The following is a 14,982-nucleotide window of genomic DNA, read 5'->3' as shown; positions in this document are numbered from 1 at the left end:
TCTTCCTTCTCACGGCCTCCCGCCGCCCCTAAGCTCCCCCATAACACCACACGCGCCGCCTAAGGCGGCGGTGTTCCACCCTCCTCCACACCTCCGATCCTCCTCCGAAATCCTTCAAAAACAATACCTAAATCCTCCCAATCACTCCCAAACATCATACAATCACACACAAACGTCAAATTCATCAAACCTTACCTAAATCAAACGGTGGAGCTTCGATCGAGTCGATCGAGTCGATCCCTCGACGAGTTGTCGTCGCGTCGTCTCCTTCGATCGTAGGGGTTGCAGAGGTTGAGGAGTGATGGAGGTGTACCTGCTCTGTACCCTAGCTTTGTCGGAGAAGAGCTTGAGCGACGGCGACGAAATGCGGGCCTCGGGTTTGGGCGAGAGAGCGCACGGCGTCGCAAGGAAGTGCGTCGACCTCGGGGTCGACTGCGGAGGTGCTTGCGGTGCTCTCGGAGTGGGCGGTGAGAGGCACGGCGGCCTGGAGGCTGCGATCGCCGGCCTGGTTTTGTGAGCGAGGGAGGGCTCGTGGAGGAAGAAATCGCGAGAGAAGAGAGAGAAGGAAGGAGAGAGCGGCGGAAATGAAGGGTTTCCTGTTATGGAAACCCTAGTTAAAAAATTTTCCTTTTTATACTAGTTTACAAATCGGAAACTAACTTCCGACGTGAATAACTTTTACGTACGTCGTCCGATTAGAACGCGTCACATGTCCACGCACTCGTATCGACGAGCTCTACAACTTTCGTGAAGGAAGTTTTCGCAACCGATCGACGAAATAAAAGTCGATATAAACGTTACGGAAATGTAACGTTTTTCAATTTAAACGTTCCGAGAACGTTTCCGTTTCTCGTTTACTAACGTCATAACCAAATACGTTCATTCTAATAAAAATCGAAATTTTATAGAATTCCAAATCAAACTAACATTGTTTAAAATTTAGGGTTATTACATGCACAGTGAAACCACGCCGTATATATTAACCCCTGGCTCCCCGCCCCGTACTAAAAGGAAATCTTTGACTCTGTCTCAAATCACCCTCATCCCATCTCATTCTCATGTATATATATTAACGTCACTATTTTTTAATTGGTTCGTGTATTTACACGTACGTCATTCACCGAAGACCATATATATATATATATATATATTTGCGGTGTAGTCCTAGTCCAAACAGGTTTACTTATCCTAAGTTTAATAGGAGAAAGAATTCTCTAGAGATTCACTATACTAATTGGAATAGGAAAAGAAGATCTGTAGATTATAAGCTGGTGTATATGAGATAATAGGATTCTACTCACCTATTATAGAGGGCACAGTTATCAATAAAACACACAACAAAGTATTTCAAATCCACAATTTTAACCGCAAATCGAGTTTAAAAAGGAGTTTACAACTTCTTTCTTGAAGAACTAAAAGAAAACTCAGAAACCCTAAAAAATGCAGGGTCCAAGAACATTTTGCTCAGCATCGGCAGAAGCCATAGCAAACGTAGAAGATATCCTAACAGAGATCCTTGTGTTGGTACCAGCTCGATCACTGATCCGTTTCAAGTGCGTCTCCAAGCACTGGTACTCACTTATCTCCCATCCCAAATTTCGTCACCGCCACACCCTCCAAAATCCAAGCCCCAACATCTCCGCTTTCTTTTACGGTTACGAAATCGAAAAACAATCCTTTGGCAGCTTCCGTCTCGGTACTCATGGCAAGCTTTCTGGGAATCCTTTCATAGGTCTCTCTGGTTTGGGGTTGGAGGTTCTTCAGTCCTGCAATGGCCTCTTCCTCTGCGTTCCGAATTTGAAAATTTCGGTTTTTGAGTTCGGAGCTGAACCAAGTCATGATCCCATCTATGTTATCAATCCCACAACTAATGAATTCTTGGCTCTTTCTTCTCCGAAGGGCAGGGTGGCATTCTGTATACGTTATGCTTTGGCTTTTGACCCCTCCAAATCAAGTCATTACAAGGTCGTTTGCCTTTGTCAATACCATATAGAGATATATTCATCTGAGACTCGAACTTGGAGGCTTCTAGAGATTTCTTTTCCCTCGAGCAACTATATGCAGAATCTCAGCTCTGGCATTCTTGGTACTATGGAAAGCGGGGTATATTGTAATGGCGCAATTCATTGGATGACAGACCAATCAAGGTCAAGAAACAGCTCTGAAGGTGGAAAACGTGTAACAGGCGACCATGTGTTATACTACTACGACTTAAGTGAAGAACGTATGGGAGTGGCTGGTCACATTTCAACTTGTGAAATTGACGACTTGTTTCCACGAATCTTGTTTAGATATTTTGGAGAGTCTGGTGGCCATTTGTATTTGATTGACATATATAGGGACAGTGAATTTGATGTGATGGAAATGGAAAGAGATTATTCTGGCTGGTTTGTCAGTTACCATGTTGATCTTAATCTGGTAAGTATTAGGGCGCTTGGTCTACATAATTCTTCCTTGTATGTCTTGTATCTCGGCAAGGAAGATCAACATGAAGAGAGGGCTTTCTCTGTGTTGTTTATCCCTCGTAATCATGAGATCATATGGTCCCTAATCTTATCACGTACGAGTAATTATAAACATGGAAAAAGGAGAAGAAGGAAAAGAAATAGGACCGTCAAGGAGATTTCGACGCAAGGTTGTCTCGTTTTAGAGAGCGGACATTATTACATGGAGACGTTGGCTCCCGTCTTGTGATTAATTCAATTTGCTGCTGTTGCATGAAATATTTCCTTTGTATTTGAATTTCTATTGACTTTATCATTCCGTGCATATGTTTGTTATAAGTTAGTGGTTCTAGTTACACTTAATTTATTGCTACAGTATTCCTGCACACGCAATGCGTTTACAGATTTGAACGATAATAATCAAACAACTACACTAGTTGACGTTCTTTATTTTGCGGAAAACATTAAAATGCACACATTGTTTGTCTCTGGTCACAAGTACATGGAGTCCCAGCCCTAAGTTCACACCTAAATGAATTGTTCTGTCTATATATTTCTGTTTTTGGCACTATATCAAATATTAATTCATCTGCAACTGAATGAAAAAGGCATTAAATGGAAACAAAAGAACCAAAATTCAAACAAAGAAATAGAAAACCCAAGTGAATTTGAGAATGAATGGAAAAACCAAAATTCAAACAATATCGTTCTCCCTTTGAATTTAGTTCTGATTTGGTCTATAATACCTTGAGGTATACCATGCCAACTACCGCACTCGATCGGCTTTGATTTTAACATCTTGACGCTAATAGTTTCCTCTACACAAGAACAAAACTAACTGTCATACAAATTTGCATCATCGAGGAAGTTATCTGCCTTTAAAGGAAGTTGCATCATGAACAAAGTATCTACTTATTACTCGAAGAACTGACCTAGTTTCAATATTCTTTATTCGATCGAAATGCAAAGCACAACCTTTCCAGAAATGGGCATGTGATGCGGGTATATCTCTCGACAAGCTAAAGCAACCATATCGATCTTTATTTAAATCAATCATTCAGCCTCAGTTCACCATACAAATCAACACCAAGGTAAACTTTTGATGAATATTGTTCTGGAATTTACCTGGGTTGGACTCGATCGGCACCAGCCTCGATCAACTTTAGATGTATTGAACTAATACCACAGGCCAATATCACTACTTTACCCCGAAAAAATGCAGAGGGTTATTACTCAGAAGGAATGGGCCGGGGGATAGAGAAAGCGTTAGAGAGTTGGGCTCGAAGAAAGGAGAGGAAGGCTAGGGGTAGGACTTAGGAGTTGAGCTCGGAAGGTTCATTAGAGGCGGAGGAGGGAGGAGTTAGACGACGGTACTGCAGGTGGTGGTTTGAGTTTTAATTATTTTTGGTACTGGAGATCCCACATCGAAGAATGCGTTAAAGTAATGCGGTTTATATATGTTACTAATCAGGTGAGTTCACCCTGCGGGGGTACCGGACTATCTTCACGTAGGAATGAGTGGATGACCTACTGACTTGCTGTCGGACTCGGACTCTCCTTGGACTATTGTCTATTTTTACGGAATTACAATCGTATCCCTACGAAACCACCTAACCTTCTCTCTGGCTTTATTATTAGTACAGATTTTGTACATAAATATTCTAGTTTGCCTTTTATTATCACTATCTTTTTTTAAATCAAAGACGAAATATATTAAGAAAGCTGAATTAGTACAAATACAGTTGAGCATGGGCTCCACATGAGGATTCACTCCATACCAACGATAAGAAAGACATGTACTAAGAGCTAATTTAGCAACCTATCTTCACATCCTACTTTTCATTTTGTCCTAACTTATAAATTATATAAATCCTCTAAAAATCCAATTTTTACAATTGTTTAGAAATAAAATTAAAATACTAATTGCAATTGTTCACAATCATTCAGACATCAAAATGTATATTAATCTTTTTATTCTATGATTTATATTTTTAATTAAAGACTCCTTACCAAGATTTTATATCCACCCATTCGCCACATTCTCTTTGAGTGGATCTTTTAATTGAAGGATTTCATTATCTTAATTTAGTTTTTTATATAGATAATAAATTAGGAATTTTAAAATTACCAAATATTTAAAAAGTCTATATTGCAATTTAAGACGTGCAAATAGAATCTCTCAAACAAAAAAAAATAGAAATGCGGATTGTAAATTGAGAATAATACATATTTTCTCTTGAAACAAAACCTCTCGTGATTTACTAAAAATGCCATAATTCACACACATGCATATGTTACACCCAACATACATTATTTTATAAAAACCAAATAAGCGCACGCGCGAATTTTACGCATGCACGAAGGCAAGTATGACATTACATTCATTTTTTAGTTCTCAGCTTAATGAAATTCTGTAGAGCTATTAACCAAAATAAAATAAAATTACAAGATCAGGACAAAGAAAGTGAGGAATAGGTGAATATAAGGGGGGTGTATTCAACTAGGACTCTATATGATTTTCTTGTATTTGAAGAATCTTTTTGAAATCTTGTGGTATTCAATTAAGATTTTAAACAATCCATTGAAATCTCAAAGTATTCAATTAAGATTTCAAAAACTCTTATGAATTCTGGTGGTATTCAAAAATCGATTGATTTTGAATGATTTCATTTATTAGTTGATTTTGTTGGATTTTGAAGTATTTTTACACTATATCATGCTTGTTAGAAATCAAGCATCTAGACATGAGATTTTGATGTATTCTCTCTCTCTCTCTCTCTCTCATACAATAAGATCGAAAAATTTTATGTTCTTATTTTAATCATTTGTTTATTTTAATTGCTCAAATCAATTTTATGGGTTTTTCTTGTGATTTGGTATAATTGTTGTAGGCAAAAAAGAAATGATGGTTGTTTTTATAATTGTACTAATAGTTGCAATAAAGAATGTCGTTCCGATGAGTTTTCTTCTGAAATAGAAAATGATGAAGAACTTAGTATGTAAGACGAGAATCTTGAACTACTTTCTCAAAGTCAACTACAACAAAGAGCAGAGGCTAATGCTTGGAAACTATTGCTGAAGCTATGTGGGAAAATAGACCACGGAATGGTGATAATGAAAGTCAAGAAGATAACAATGATATTGAAGGCAATGCGAATGAAAATAATGAGGACAATGCGAATAAGAGGGATCATGAAGACTATGATGACAATGAGGTCGGAATGGATGAGTATATTTAGTTGTTTTTATATTTTTATTACTTTGTAAAATACATTATTATTTTGTAATTTGTTAAAAAAGATAACCAACTTATTAATTCTCCATGTTCTATATTTTATTATTTAATAATAATATAAAAATCATACATGCACTTGTGAAATCCAAGCAAATCAAGACAAATCTGGTCAATACAATACAATGAAATCTGGCTGAATCTATGTGGAGTTGAAATAATCTATGGATTTCAGAATCTGTTGATTATAATAAATAAATCAAAATCATTTGAAATCATAGTTGAATATACAACAAGTAAGCGACGTCGTTTAAAAGATCCTTGGTTATAAACTTATAATAACAAGTAACCGACGTCGTTTTAACTAAGTAAAGAGGCTTTCTTCAGCGCCTTCAATTGAAGTTTGGTCTCTCTTCATAGATCGAGTTAACCCTCTCTTCTTCTTCTTCTTCTTCTTCTCTGGAACGTCGACCAACTCCAGCACCTCGCCCGCCTCGAACTTGGCAAAATCGTAAGTCTCTATTTGAATTCCTGCTCTATTTCTTTACAGATTGGGAATTTATATTTTTAGGGTTTTACTGGGTTTAGTCGCCTCAATTCGTAGTTTAACTCATATGAAACCCTTACCCATTCTTAGTTCTAATTCGATTCAATCTGCTTCATCTCTCAAAATCTAGATGCTCTCCGTTATTGCTACGCTTTAGTTTCTTAACTTTGTTTTTGTCTGTGGAGCTTAGAATTGGTTTATATAATACTTAAGGATTGGAATTTGAAGCTAGGTTTATGCAATTAGTAGTTCTACTGTGACAGATTTTAGATTTGTTTTTTTTTTTTTTGGAGTCTGGTCTGGAACAATGTCAGGATGAAGAAAATTGGTAATAATGCTTGTACGTTTTGTATGATTGATTTGAAGGATTGGGAGTTGCGATGGATTCGCCGGAACGTATTAGTCGGAGTTATGTGAAACGAGAGGTGGATGATGGGTCTGATTCGAAGGGTGATCGGGCGGGGGAGGACGAAGAGTGGGAGGGGAGTGATAAGAGGAAGCACAGGTCGAGCAGGTCGAGGAAGTCAGGGAATGGGGAGGACGTGGATGGCGGTGGGAGGAGAAGAAGTCATGGGGATAGAAGTGAGAACCGTAAACGGTCGGGTGGGTCTAGCAATGTGGATAGCGATGAGGAGGACTATGAGTCAAGAAAAGAGTCGCGGTCTAAGGTGATGAAGAAGAAGCAAGAGGTGAGTAGTTTGGAGAAGTTGAGCAGCTGGTATCAGGATGGAGAATTGGAGAATAGGCAAGATGGGGGAGATAAGTCGGGGGGTAGAGGGCTGGTTAGAGCTGAAGAAAGTGAAAGAAGGAAACTGGCTTCAAAGCTTGCACAACACGAGAATTCCCAGACTAAAAGTAAGAGCAAAGAAGAAAGGTCTCATGATGGAGAACATGAAAAGACACTGGACAGGGATTCCAAGTATTCCGACAGGAAAGAAAGCATTCGAGAGAAAGTATCCGAACAGGTGAAGACTTCAAGAAGAAAATGGGATGAATCAGATGGTGGCAAGAAAGCGGAAGAAAGTTATAATGAAAGATCCGATTCAAGAGGTGGTAAACCTGCTGATCTTAAGTATGAGCCTTCTAAAGAGAAAGCTGTGTCAGCAAGAAATGAACCGAGCGAAAGTAAAATCAGGGGGTTAGATTCCAGCAGTGAAAGGGGTTATAAATCTAATAACAAAGAAGAGAGAAAAGCTGATGTGGAAAAGAGTAAGAGCAAAAGCAGGGGAGAAATACTTGAAGAAGATAACAAGGGCAGTCCTATCACTCGTGAAGACAGATCTGGGAAAGAGAAAGCTGAAAAGCATAGACAGCAGAGAACTCCCACTGCTTGCGATGCTACTGAGGCTAGGGAGAGGTTATCTAATGCAGATGATTATGATAGTGCAGGGATGAAAGATAAGGGTGCTAAAGAATTTGGAAATACCACCAGGTCAAGGACACCTGAGAGGACCGGGAGGCGATATCCGGATTCAGAACACTTTGAGACGGATTATGATCGAAGTTCTAACCTCAAGCGGAAGGAACTGGAAAAAGATGGCTATAGGGATGACCGGCCTAAAGGCAGAGATGATTACTATAGTGACAGGAATAGGGACCGGGAAGTCCCCAAAGAGAACTGGAAAAGACGGCAACCCCCCAGTAATGACAAGGATTCCAAAAATGGGGATATCAATTATGATCATAGTAGGGAGTGGGAGCTTCCGAGACACGGTCGTGAGAGGGCCGACAATGAAAGGCCTCACGGTCGATCTGGTAACAGAAAAGATGGAAACCGGGGTGAAGCTGTGAAAACTTCATCAAACTTTGGAATTTCAAATGAAAATTATGATGTGATTGAGATCCAAACTAAGCCAATCGATTATGGAAGACCAGAGTTGGGATCCAACTTTTCTAGGAGAAATGAAGTTGGCCAACAGTCTGATGGAAAATCAGGACCAAATGATGAAGAATGGACTAGGAAGAGTGATATGTACGGGTCTGGACCCCCCAGGGAAGATTCAAAGGAAAGATATACAGATGATACTACCTCGCGAGATCAGAGTTCATGGAAGGATGACTTTGACACACATGGAATGAAGGGAAGGGGACAGAGAGGTCTTATGCCTGGCCGCAGTGCCGGCGGCCATAGTTCTAGTGGTGGTTCACAGCCTCCATATGGAAATGCAGAGCCAGGGTCTTTCAATAGAAATGCTTCTCAAGGAGTGAAGGGGGGTAGAGGGGGGAGAGGAGGAAGGGGTAGGCTTACTGGAAGAGACAGCCAGCAGATGGCAATCCCACCTCCGATGATGGTTCAGATGGGATCACCATTTGGACCTATTGGAATGCCTCCTCCAGGACCCATGCAGCCACTTACCCCTAGCATGTCACCATCTCCAGGTCCGTTAATGTTTCCATTTCCTCCACCTGTGTGGCCTGGGGCTCGAGGTGTTGACCTTAGCATGTTACCCATCCCACCCTCTGTTCCTCATGGAGCATCAGGCCCACGATTTCCTCCTAATATGGTCAGTCCAACAAGCACTTCCATGTTTTTTGGCCAATCTGGACCTGGAAGAGGAGGTCCTCCGAGCATATCTGCCCCTGGTTTTAATCCTGCTGGGCCAATGGGACGAGGAATTCCTGCTGATAAAAATCAAGGTGGTTGGGTTCCTCATAAAAGTAGTGGACCTCCTGGTAAAGCTCCTTCTAGAGGAGAGCAGAACGATTACTCTCAAAATTTTGTTGATACTGGTATGCGACCCCAGAATTTCATCAGGGAGCTAGAGCTTACAAATGTTGTGGAGGATTACCCCAAGCTTCGAGAGCTTATACAGAAAAAAGATGAGATTGTGGAAAAAGCCGCTTCTCATCCCATGTACTATAAATGTGACCTGAAAGAGTTTGAGCTGACTCCAGAGTTCTTTGGAACCAAATTTGATGTGATTCTTGTTGATCCACCATGGGAGGAATATGTTCATCGTGCTCCTGGAGTTGCCGACCATACAGAGTATTGGACATTTGAAGAAATAATGAATCTTAAGATTGAGGTAAACTGACTGATCAATAATGTTAGTTTTTTGAAGCGTTTATCTGTCAACTTCATGCTTATAATTGTAAAGACAAGCATATCACTCCTCTCATAAATAAGCTGCCAATCATACAAAGATGAGTTCCATTAAACCATTAATCACATACATTAGGCCATTAGGGTTTACTTTCTGTCTTATTTGTTTCACCCACTTGAGACTCGTTAACCAGATTTCGGTCCTTTGTCTTCACAGGCAATAGCAGACACACCTTCATTTATCTTTCTTTGGGTGGGTGATGGCATGGGTCTTGAGCAGGGCCGTCAATGTCTGAAAAAGGTGTTTAACTAGCCTTTACTTTTTTACCTTTTATATGATTTATGATTTTATGTTTTAATGAACTAGTTGTGTTTACTAATGTTTTATCATTGTGATCTTGCAGTGGGGATTTCGTAGGTGTGAGGACATATGTTGGGTGAAGACGAACAAAACTAATGCAACTCCTGGTTTGCGGCATGATTCTCATACGTTGTTTCAGCACTCAAAGGTTGGTGCCATTTTCAGTTGTGAATGTCTTCACCTGAACTCTCCCCTAGTTCCTTGATCTTTTTGTTTTTTTAAATCACATTAACTCATTTTATAAATGGATTTTATTTTTGCCTATACCCAAAGGAACATTGCCTGATGGGAATAAAGGGCACTGTTCGTCGCAGCACTGATGGCCATATAATCCATGCCAACATTGATACTGATGTAATCATAGCTGAGGAACCTCCATATGGTTAGTATCCTCAACAACCTACATAAATTGAAAGAGGAAAATGATTTCCTGGTTAGCTCTTGTGTAGTAGAGGTTTGTAACTTTGTCAGACATGGTAATTCCCTGCATAAAGACAAAATTCCTTGTAGCAAAATTTTGCTTAGCTGTAAGCATAACAGATCTTGAATAACTCATCATAACATCAAAAGTTCCACAAGCTAACTTATGATAGTGTCTCATTTACAATCTAGAGCGATAAAATAAGTTCTGGTGATGCCAGCTTTTCTCCCTTGGAAATTGCAGGTTCAACTCAGAAGCCTGATGACATGTACAGGATAATTGAGCATTTTGCCCTTGGTCGCCGGAGGCTTGAGCTCTTTGGTGAAGACCACAATATTCGAGCTGGTTGGCTGACTGTTGGTAAAGAATTATCCTCATCAAACTTTCACGCTGAGGTAAAATATCAGTTTCTGCTACTGGTCGATCATTTTGGACTAGTTTCTCAGTTTCAGCTACTGGTTGATAATTTAGGCTGAACCATCAAACACTTCTATTTATTTCCCATTTATGGCTTAGCCACTGAGTTCAGTTGATGTGGATATGGTAACTGAAATACTATTCAAGGACAGTGATTGTTGAGAAAATGTGTTTCTGATAAATGACATCAGATGTACAACACGCCCACCAGAACATGAGTTGTCCTTGAAATTTGTATCTCTTGGTCTGAGGATAATAAAGCTAAAGTATTGCATCAAGTTTATTCTGTGACTCATAGTTGGTCATCACTGTCCCATTTCAAGCATCAAAATTCATTTTCTATCTCAAAAGAAGTTTCAGAAACTGTTCTGATTTCTGTTATGGATTCTGATCATGAATGTTACATGCAGGCTTATATCCGGAACTTTGCTGACAAGGACGGGAAAGTCTGGCAAGGAGGGGGTGGGCGAAATCCGCCTCCAGAGGCACCTCATCTGGTTGTAACAACCCCTGATATTGAAGCCCTTCGGCCCAAGTCACCAATGAAAAACCAGCAGCAGATGCAGCACCAGCAATCAGCATCCATTTCTCTGACAGCAGGAAATTCCTCCAACAGAAGGCCGGCTGGAAACTCCCCACAGAATCCAACCGGTTTAAGTATGAACCAAGAAGCTTCAAGTTCCAATCCCTCAACTCCAGCTCCTTGGGGTTCTTCGCCAATGGAGGGTTTTAAAGGTAGAGAGGGAAGTATTATGCCTTCAGATGATGAGGTTTTTGATATGTATGGTTTTAGTGGACAGGCAAATGGAGACTATATAGATTTTGAGGCTCACAGACACATGAATTTGTTGTAATGAGATAAGTACTCGAAATTCTCTGTAATTCTTTTTCCCTCAAATATAAATGGAAAGAAAAGGCGCACTGTTGTGCGTGCATCCTTCTGAGTTGGTTACTTCCCCATCTGCATTTCCATGCATTTCCATCGGCATAAACACCACCATTCGAAAGACGATCACAGCTTGCTCTACTGCATTACGGGGCGAAGCTACGCAGCAGAAGCAAATTTTTCATTGCTGTGTAAATCTTCATACCCAACTGAGGTCAACATATTGACAAAAAAAAAACTGAGGTCAACCTTCAGAATTTTGATATGTAGAATGGCCTTTCTGCTGATAGTTGCAAAGAGCTACTGTACAATTTATTATGCAATGGACCAAAATTCACTAGTTTACGAAAAATACTTGCTCTTGTTGACATACAATACTCATTCATTCAAAGTATTCTTTGAAACACCATATAATAATGGACTGTTGCAGACACGATCTTGGATGATTGACGTTAACCACGTAAATCATGTTATGAAATAGAAAGTGATTTTATTTTCCACGTGAAGATGTAAAAAAGTTAACAATTGCCTGTTATAAGAATTTGACAAAAAAATAAAAAATATAACAACTGCAATTATGATTGAATTACGTACTCCGATTTGGTTTTCTATTTTTATTTCCCATCAATATGAAATTTTATATTGCTTCCTTGTAAGTTGACGTGTCCAATTAGTATATCGACAACACACCAATAGTAACAAAAAAACTGGAGCCAAATTTAGTGTATAGTGTAAACTCTCCCACATTTAGAACCTAATCCCGCTGAACTCTGGTTAGAGTTAAACTACCAAGATCACTCACCGAGGCATCGAGTCTGGCAAGTTTCTACGGAAATCATACATGGGAGGCAAAATTTCAATGGCGGGAAAGAACGTAGGCGATGAAATCTTACCCGACGATATCCTAGCTAGTGGACATTCTCAACAGATTGCCGGTGAAGTCCCTCGCTAGACTCAGATCAGTTTCGAAAAGGTGGCGTTCCATCATCTCCGATCCACAGTTCACCAAATCTGCCTCTCAGCTCAAATCATCATACTTGGAAGAGCCCATCGAATCACTGCCGCCAATCAAAACCCCAACCTGTCCACTCAAGCTTCCAAAAATCTGTATCGGTATCGGAATCTGCGAAGATACTCGGCTCTTGCAATGGTATGGTATGTGTGGCTTTCAGTAATAATCTTTACGTATGGAATCCGACTACCGGATTCTTGCGTAGGTCACCCGAGCCAGGGTTTCCGTTGAGACATGAGAACATCATGTATCATTGGGTTCGGGTATTTCTCGGCCACCAACGACTATAAAGCCGTCGTGGCCGGGCGTCGTTTTGATCACTCCCGTAACTGTTATCATCGGGAGATAGAGACGAGGCTATTCTCATGCAGAGCTAGGGTTTGGAAAACGATCGAGTCACCTTTGAAATGTTACGTGCCTGAATCAGCTGCTTACTTGACGGACAAGCTTCATTAATTGTCTCCAGCAGGCTAAACGTCCGATATGTGCTTTTGATCTGGTGGAAGAGGAGTTTCGGACGATCCCGAAGCCGCCGGAGTTTGGTACGTGTAAGAGACTACGAGCACTGTAAATGTGATTCTTGGGGACGAGAATTGTATTTGTTTCGTCGGCAATTTTTCTATGACGGGGAACGCGTTGAGTTGTGTGTGATGAGAGAATATCGCTGCCCATTCTTGGCTTTGGGGGAAAGTAGCACCGTTGTGGCTACATTGGTTCACAAAAGCTTTTCGAGAAAACGATAAGGATTCGACATGGGGAGAAGCAGCTGGTTGTGAATGAAGTTGAGGAGAGTGATGTTTCCGAAATGATTGTGTATGAAGAGAGTCGACTCCAGCTTCCTGAATGTCATGATCAATTCCCCGCAAAGCTGAAATTCAGAGGAATATTTGCTCGCTACAACTGCTGCTGGTTAATCATTAGACTTATAACTCCATTTTGATTCTTATAACATCTCTATAACCATACATATAAGTACTATGTAGTGAATCCTATTAATACTAGTACCGGAGGTTTGGGCCTTTTGTGGAAGTCAGTAGCTACTGTGTCTGTTGTAGAATATAACAATAATGTTATACACTTAGTGTACTTTTCTGTTGAAGATTTCCACTGTAAAATATCTTGGGTGTATGGAACTCCAGAAGAATGTAATAAAAGATGTTTTGGTTGTACATGAATCGTTATTTCACTACTCAGTCAATTCCTTGGTTTTTTTTAGGTGATTTTAATGATATTCTCCGTTCTTTGAAAAAATGGGGAGGTTGTGTACAAAGTAGATGGCGTATGTCTCTGTTTCAGAATTTTGTTCATCATTGTGCTTTGCGTGAACTTCCAGGGCAAGGTCCATTTTTCACCTAGTATCGTTTTCGCCATCAGATTCTGGAAATGAAAGAGAAATTGGATCGTTGTTTTGTTAATTCTGAATGCTTTTCAGTATATCCAGAGCCTCAATCTTTTAATCTACCCATCATAGGATCGGATCATAGACCTATATTGCTGGACTCTAACCCCTTGACTAGTCCGGCTCCAAAATTATTCAGATTCGAGCATATCTGGACTACTGTTGATACTTGTGAGCAAATAAAAGAAAAAGCTTGGCTTAACTCCTCATCATCAGTTGCTATGCCAATGTGGGTTGCCAATTTAAAGTCCTACAAGAAAGAGTTGATTCCCTGGAGTAAACTTCATTTTCCTAATTCTTTTAGGAAAGTGGAAGAGCTACTTACAACTATTAATCAGCTTCACTCTTAACTCTGACCCTGCAGCTGGTGCTCAAATCATTTCCCTCACGCAAGAAATAGAGCATCTCTGGAATCTGGAGGAACAATTTTGGCATCAGAGATCACATGTTACTTGGCTCAAGCTGGGAGATAAGAATTCAAGTTGTTTTCATCAGTCAGCAACAAAGAGGCATAAAAAAAAAATCCTCCGCTTGTGTGATTCTACTGGTTTGTGGTTAGACAATGAGTTATGCAGGAGTTATTGTTGTATTATAAACGGCTATTCACTTCCTCTGGTCATAGGGATTGGTCGGATGTGTGTGTTAAATTTGGTAGATCCTTTGGTTTCTTCTGAAATGAATGATTCTCTTCTTTCGGCTGTTACTATTGAGGAAGTTCTAGATGCTGTGTTTCAATTGGGAGCTCTCAAGTCACCCGCGCCGGATGGTTTCTCTGGCATATTCTACCAAAAATATTGGTACCTGGTGAGTTCTGTGTTGTTTCTCTCTTCTGAAAAGTTTCTCTCCAATGCAGTGTTGTCTACTGAGATGAATAGAACCTTTTTAGTCTTGATTCCTAAGTTACCTCATCCTGAGTTGCCTTCACAATTTCGTCCGATAGGGTTACAAGGTTTTGTCCAAAGTTTTAGCAAACAGATTGAAACCTTTGATGCAATCCTTAATCTATTGTAATCAGGCTGCTTTTGTGACTAGAAGACAGATCCAAGACAATATCTTTATTACACACGAGTTGCTTCACCATCTGAAGCTTCTCCGAAGGAATGGCAATGGTGCTTTTGCCCTCAAATTGGACGTTACTAACGCTTATGATCAAGGTTCTAAAACTCGCTACTCAGTAGTCGGTCGGCCGGTGAGTAGTGAGTAGAGGAGCACTCGGATTC

General features: G+C 40.1%; 2 protein-coding genes across 2 annotated transcripts; both read left to right on the top strand.

The window, feature by feature from the left end:
- Positions 1-1,440: 1,440 nt before the first annotated feature.
- Positions 1,441-2,694, top strand: LOC126802135 (F-box protein At5g07610-like). The gene has a single exon (XM_050529695.1). The coding sequence runs from the start codon at positions 1,441-1,443 to the stop codon at positions 2,692-2,694; it is 1,254 nt and encodes a 417-aa protein (XP_050385652.1).
- Positions 2,695-6,047: 3,353 nt separating this feature from the next.
- On the top strand, positions 6,048-11,400 carry LOC126788104 (N6-adenosine-methyltransferase non-catalytic subunit MTB). The gene is made up of 7 exons (XM_050514070.1): positions 6,048-6,187; positions 6,590-9,249; positions 9,484-9,567; positions 9,671-9,775; positions 9,901-10,009; positions 10,292-10,443; positions 10,876-11,400. Exons 2-7 carry the CDS (start codon positions 6,604-6,606, stop codon positions 11,317-11,319), a joined length of 3,540 nt encoding a protein of 1,179 aa, XP_050370027.1. The 5' UTR covers positions 6,048-6,187; positions 6,590-6,603; the 3' UTR covers positions 11,320-11,400.
- The last annotated feature ends 3,582 nt before the right edge of the window (positions 11,401-14,982 follow it).

This window comes from Argentina anserina, chromosome 1 (assembly GCF_933775445.1).
Source record: "Argentina anserina chromosome 1, drPotAnse1.1, whole genome shotgun sequence".
Classification (NCBI taxonomy): Eukaryota; Viridiplantae; Streptophyta; class Magnoliopsida; order Rosales; family Rosaceae; genus Argentina; species Argentina anserina.
Note: the sequence above shows the minus strand (reverse complement) of the source record. Positions and strands in the feature narration are given on the sequence as shown.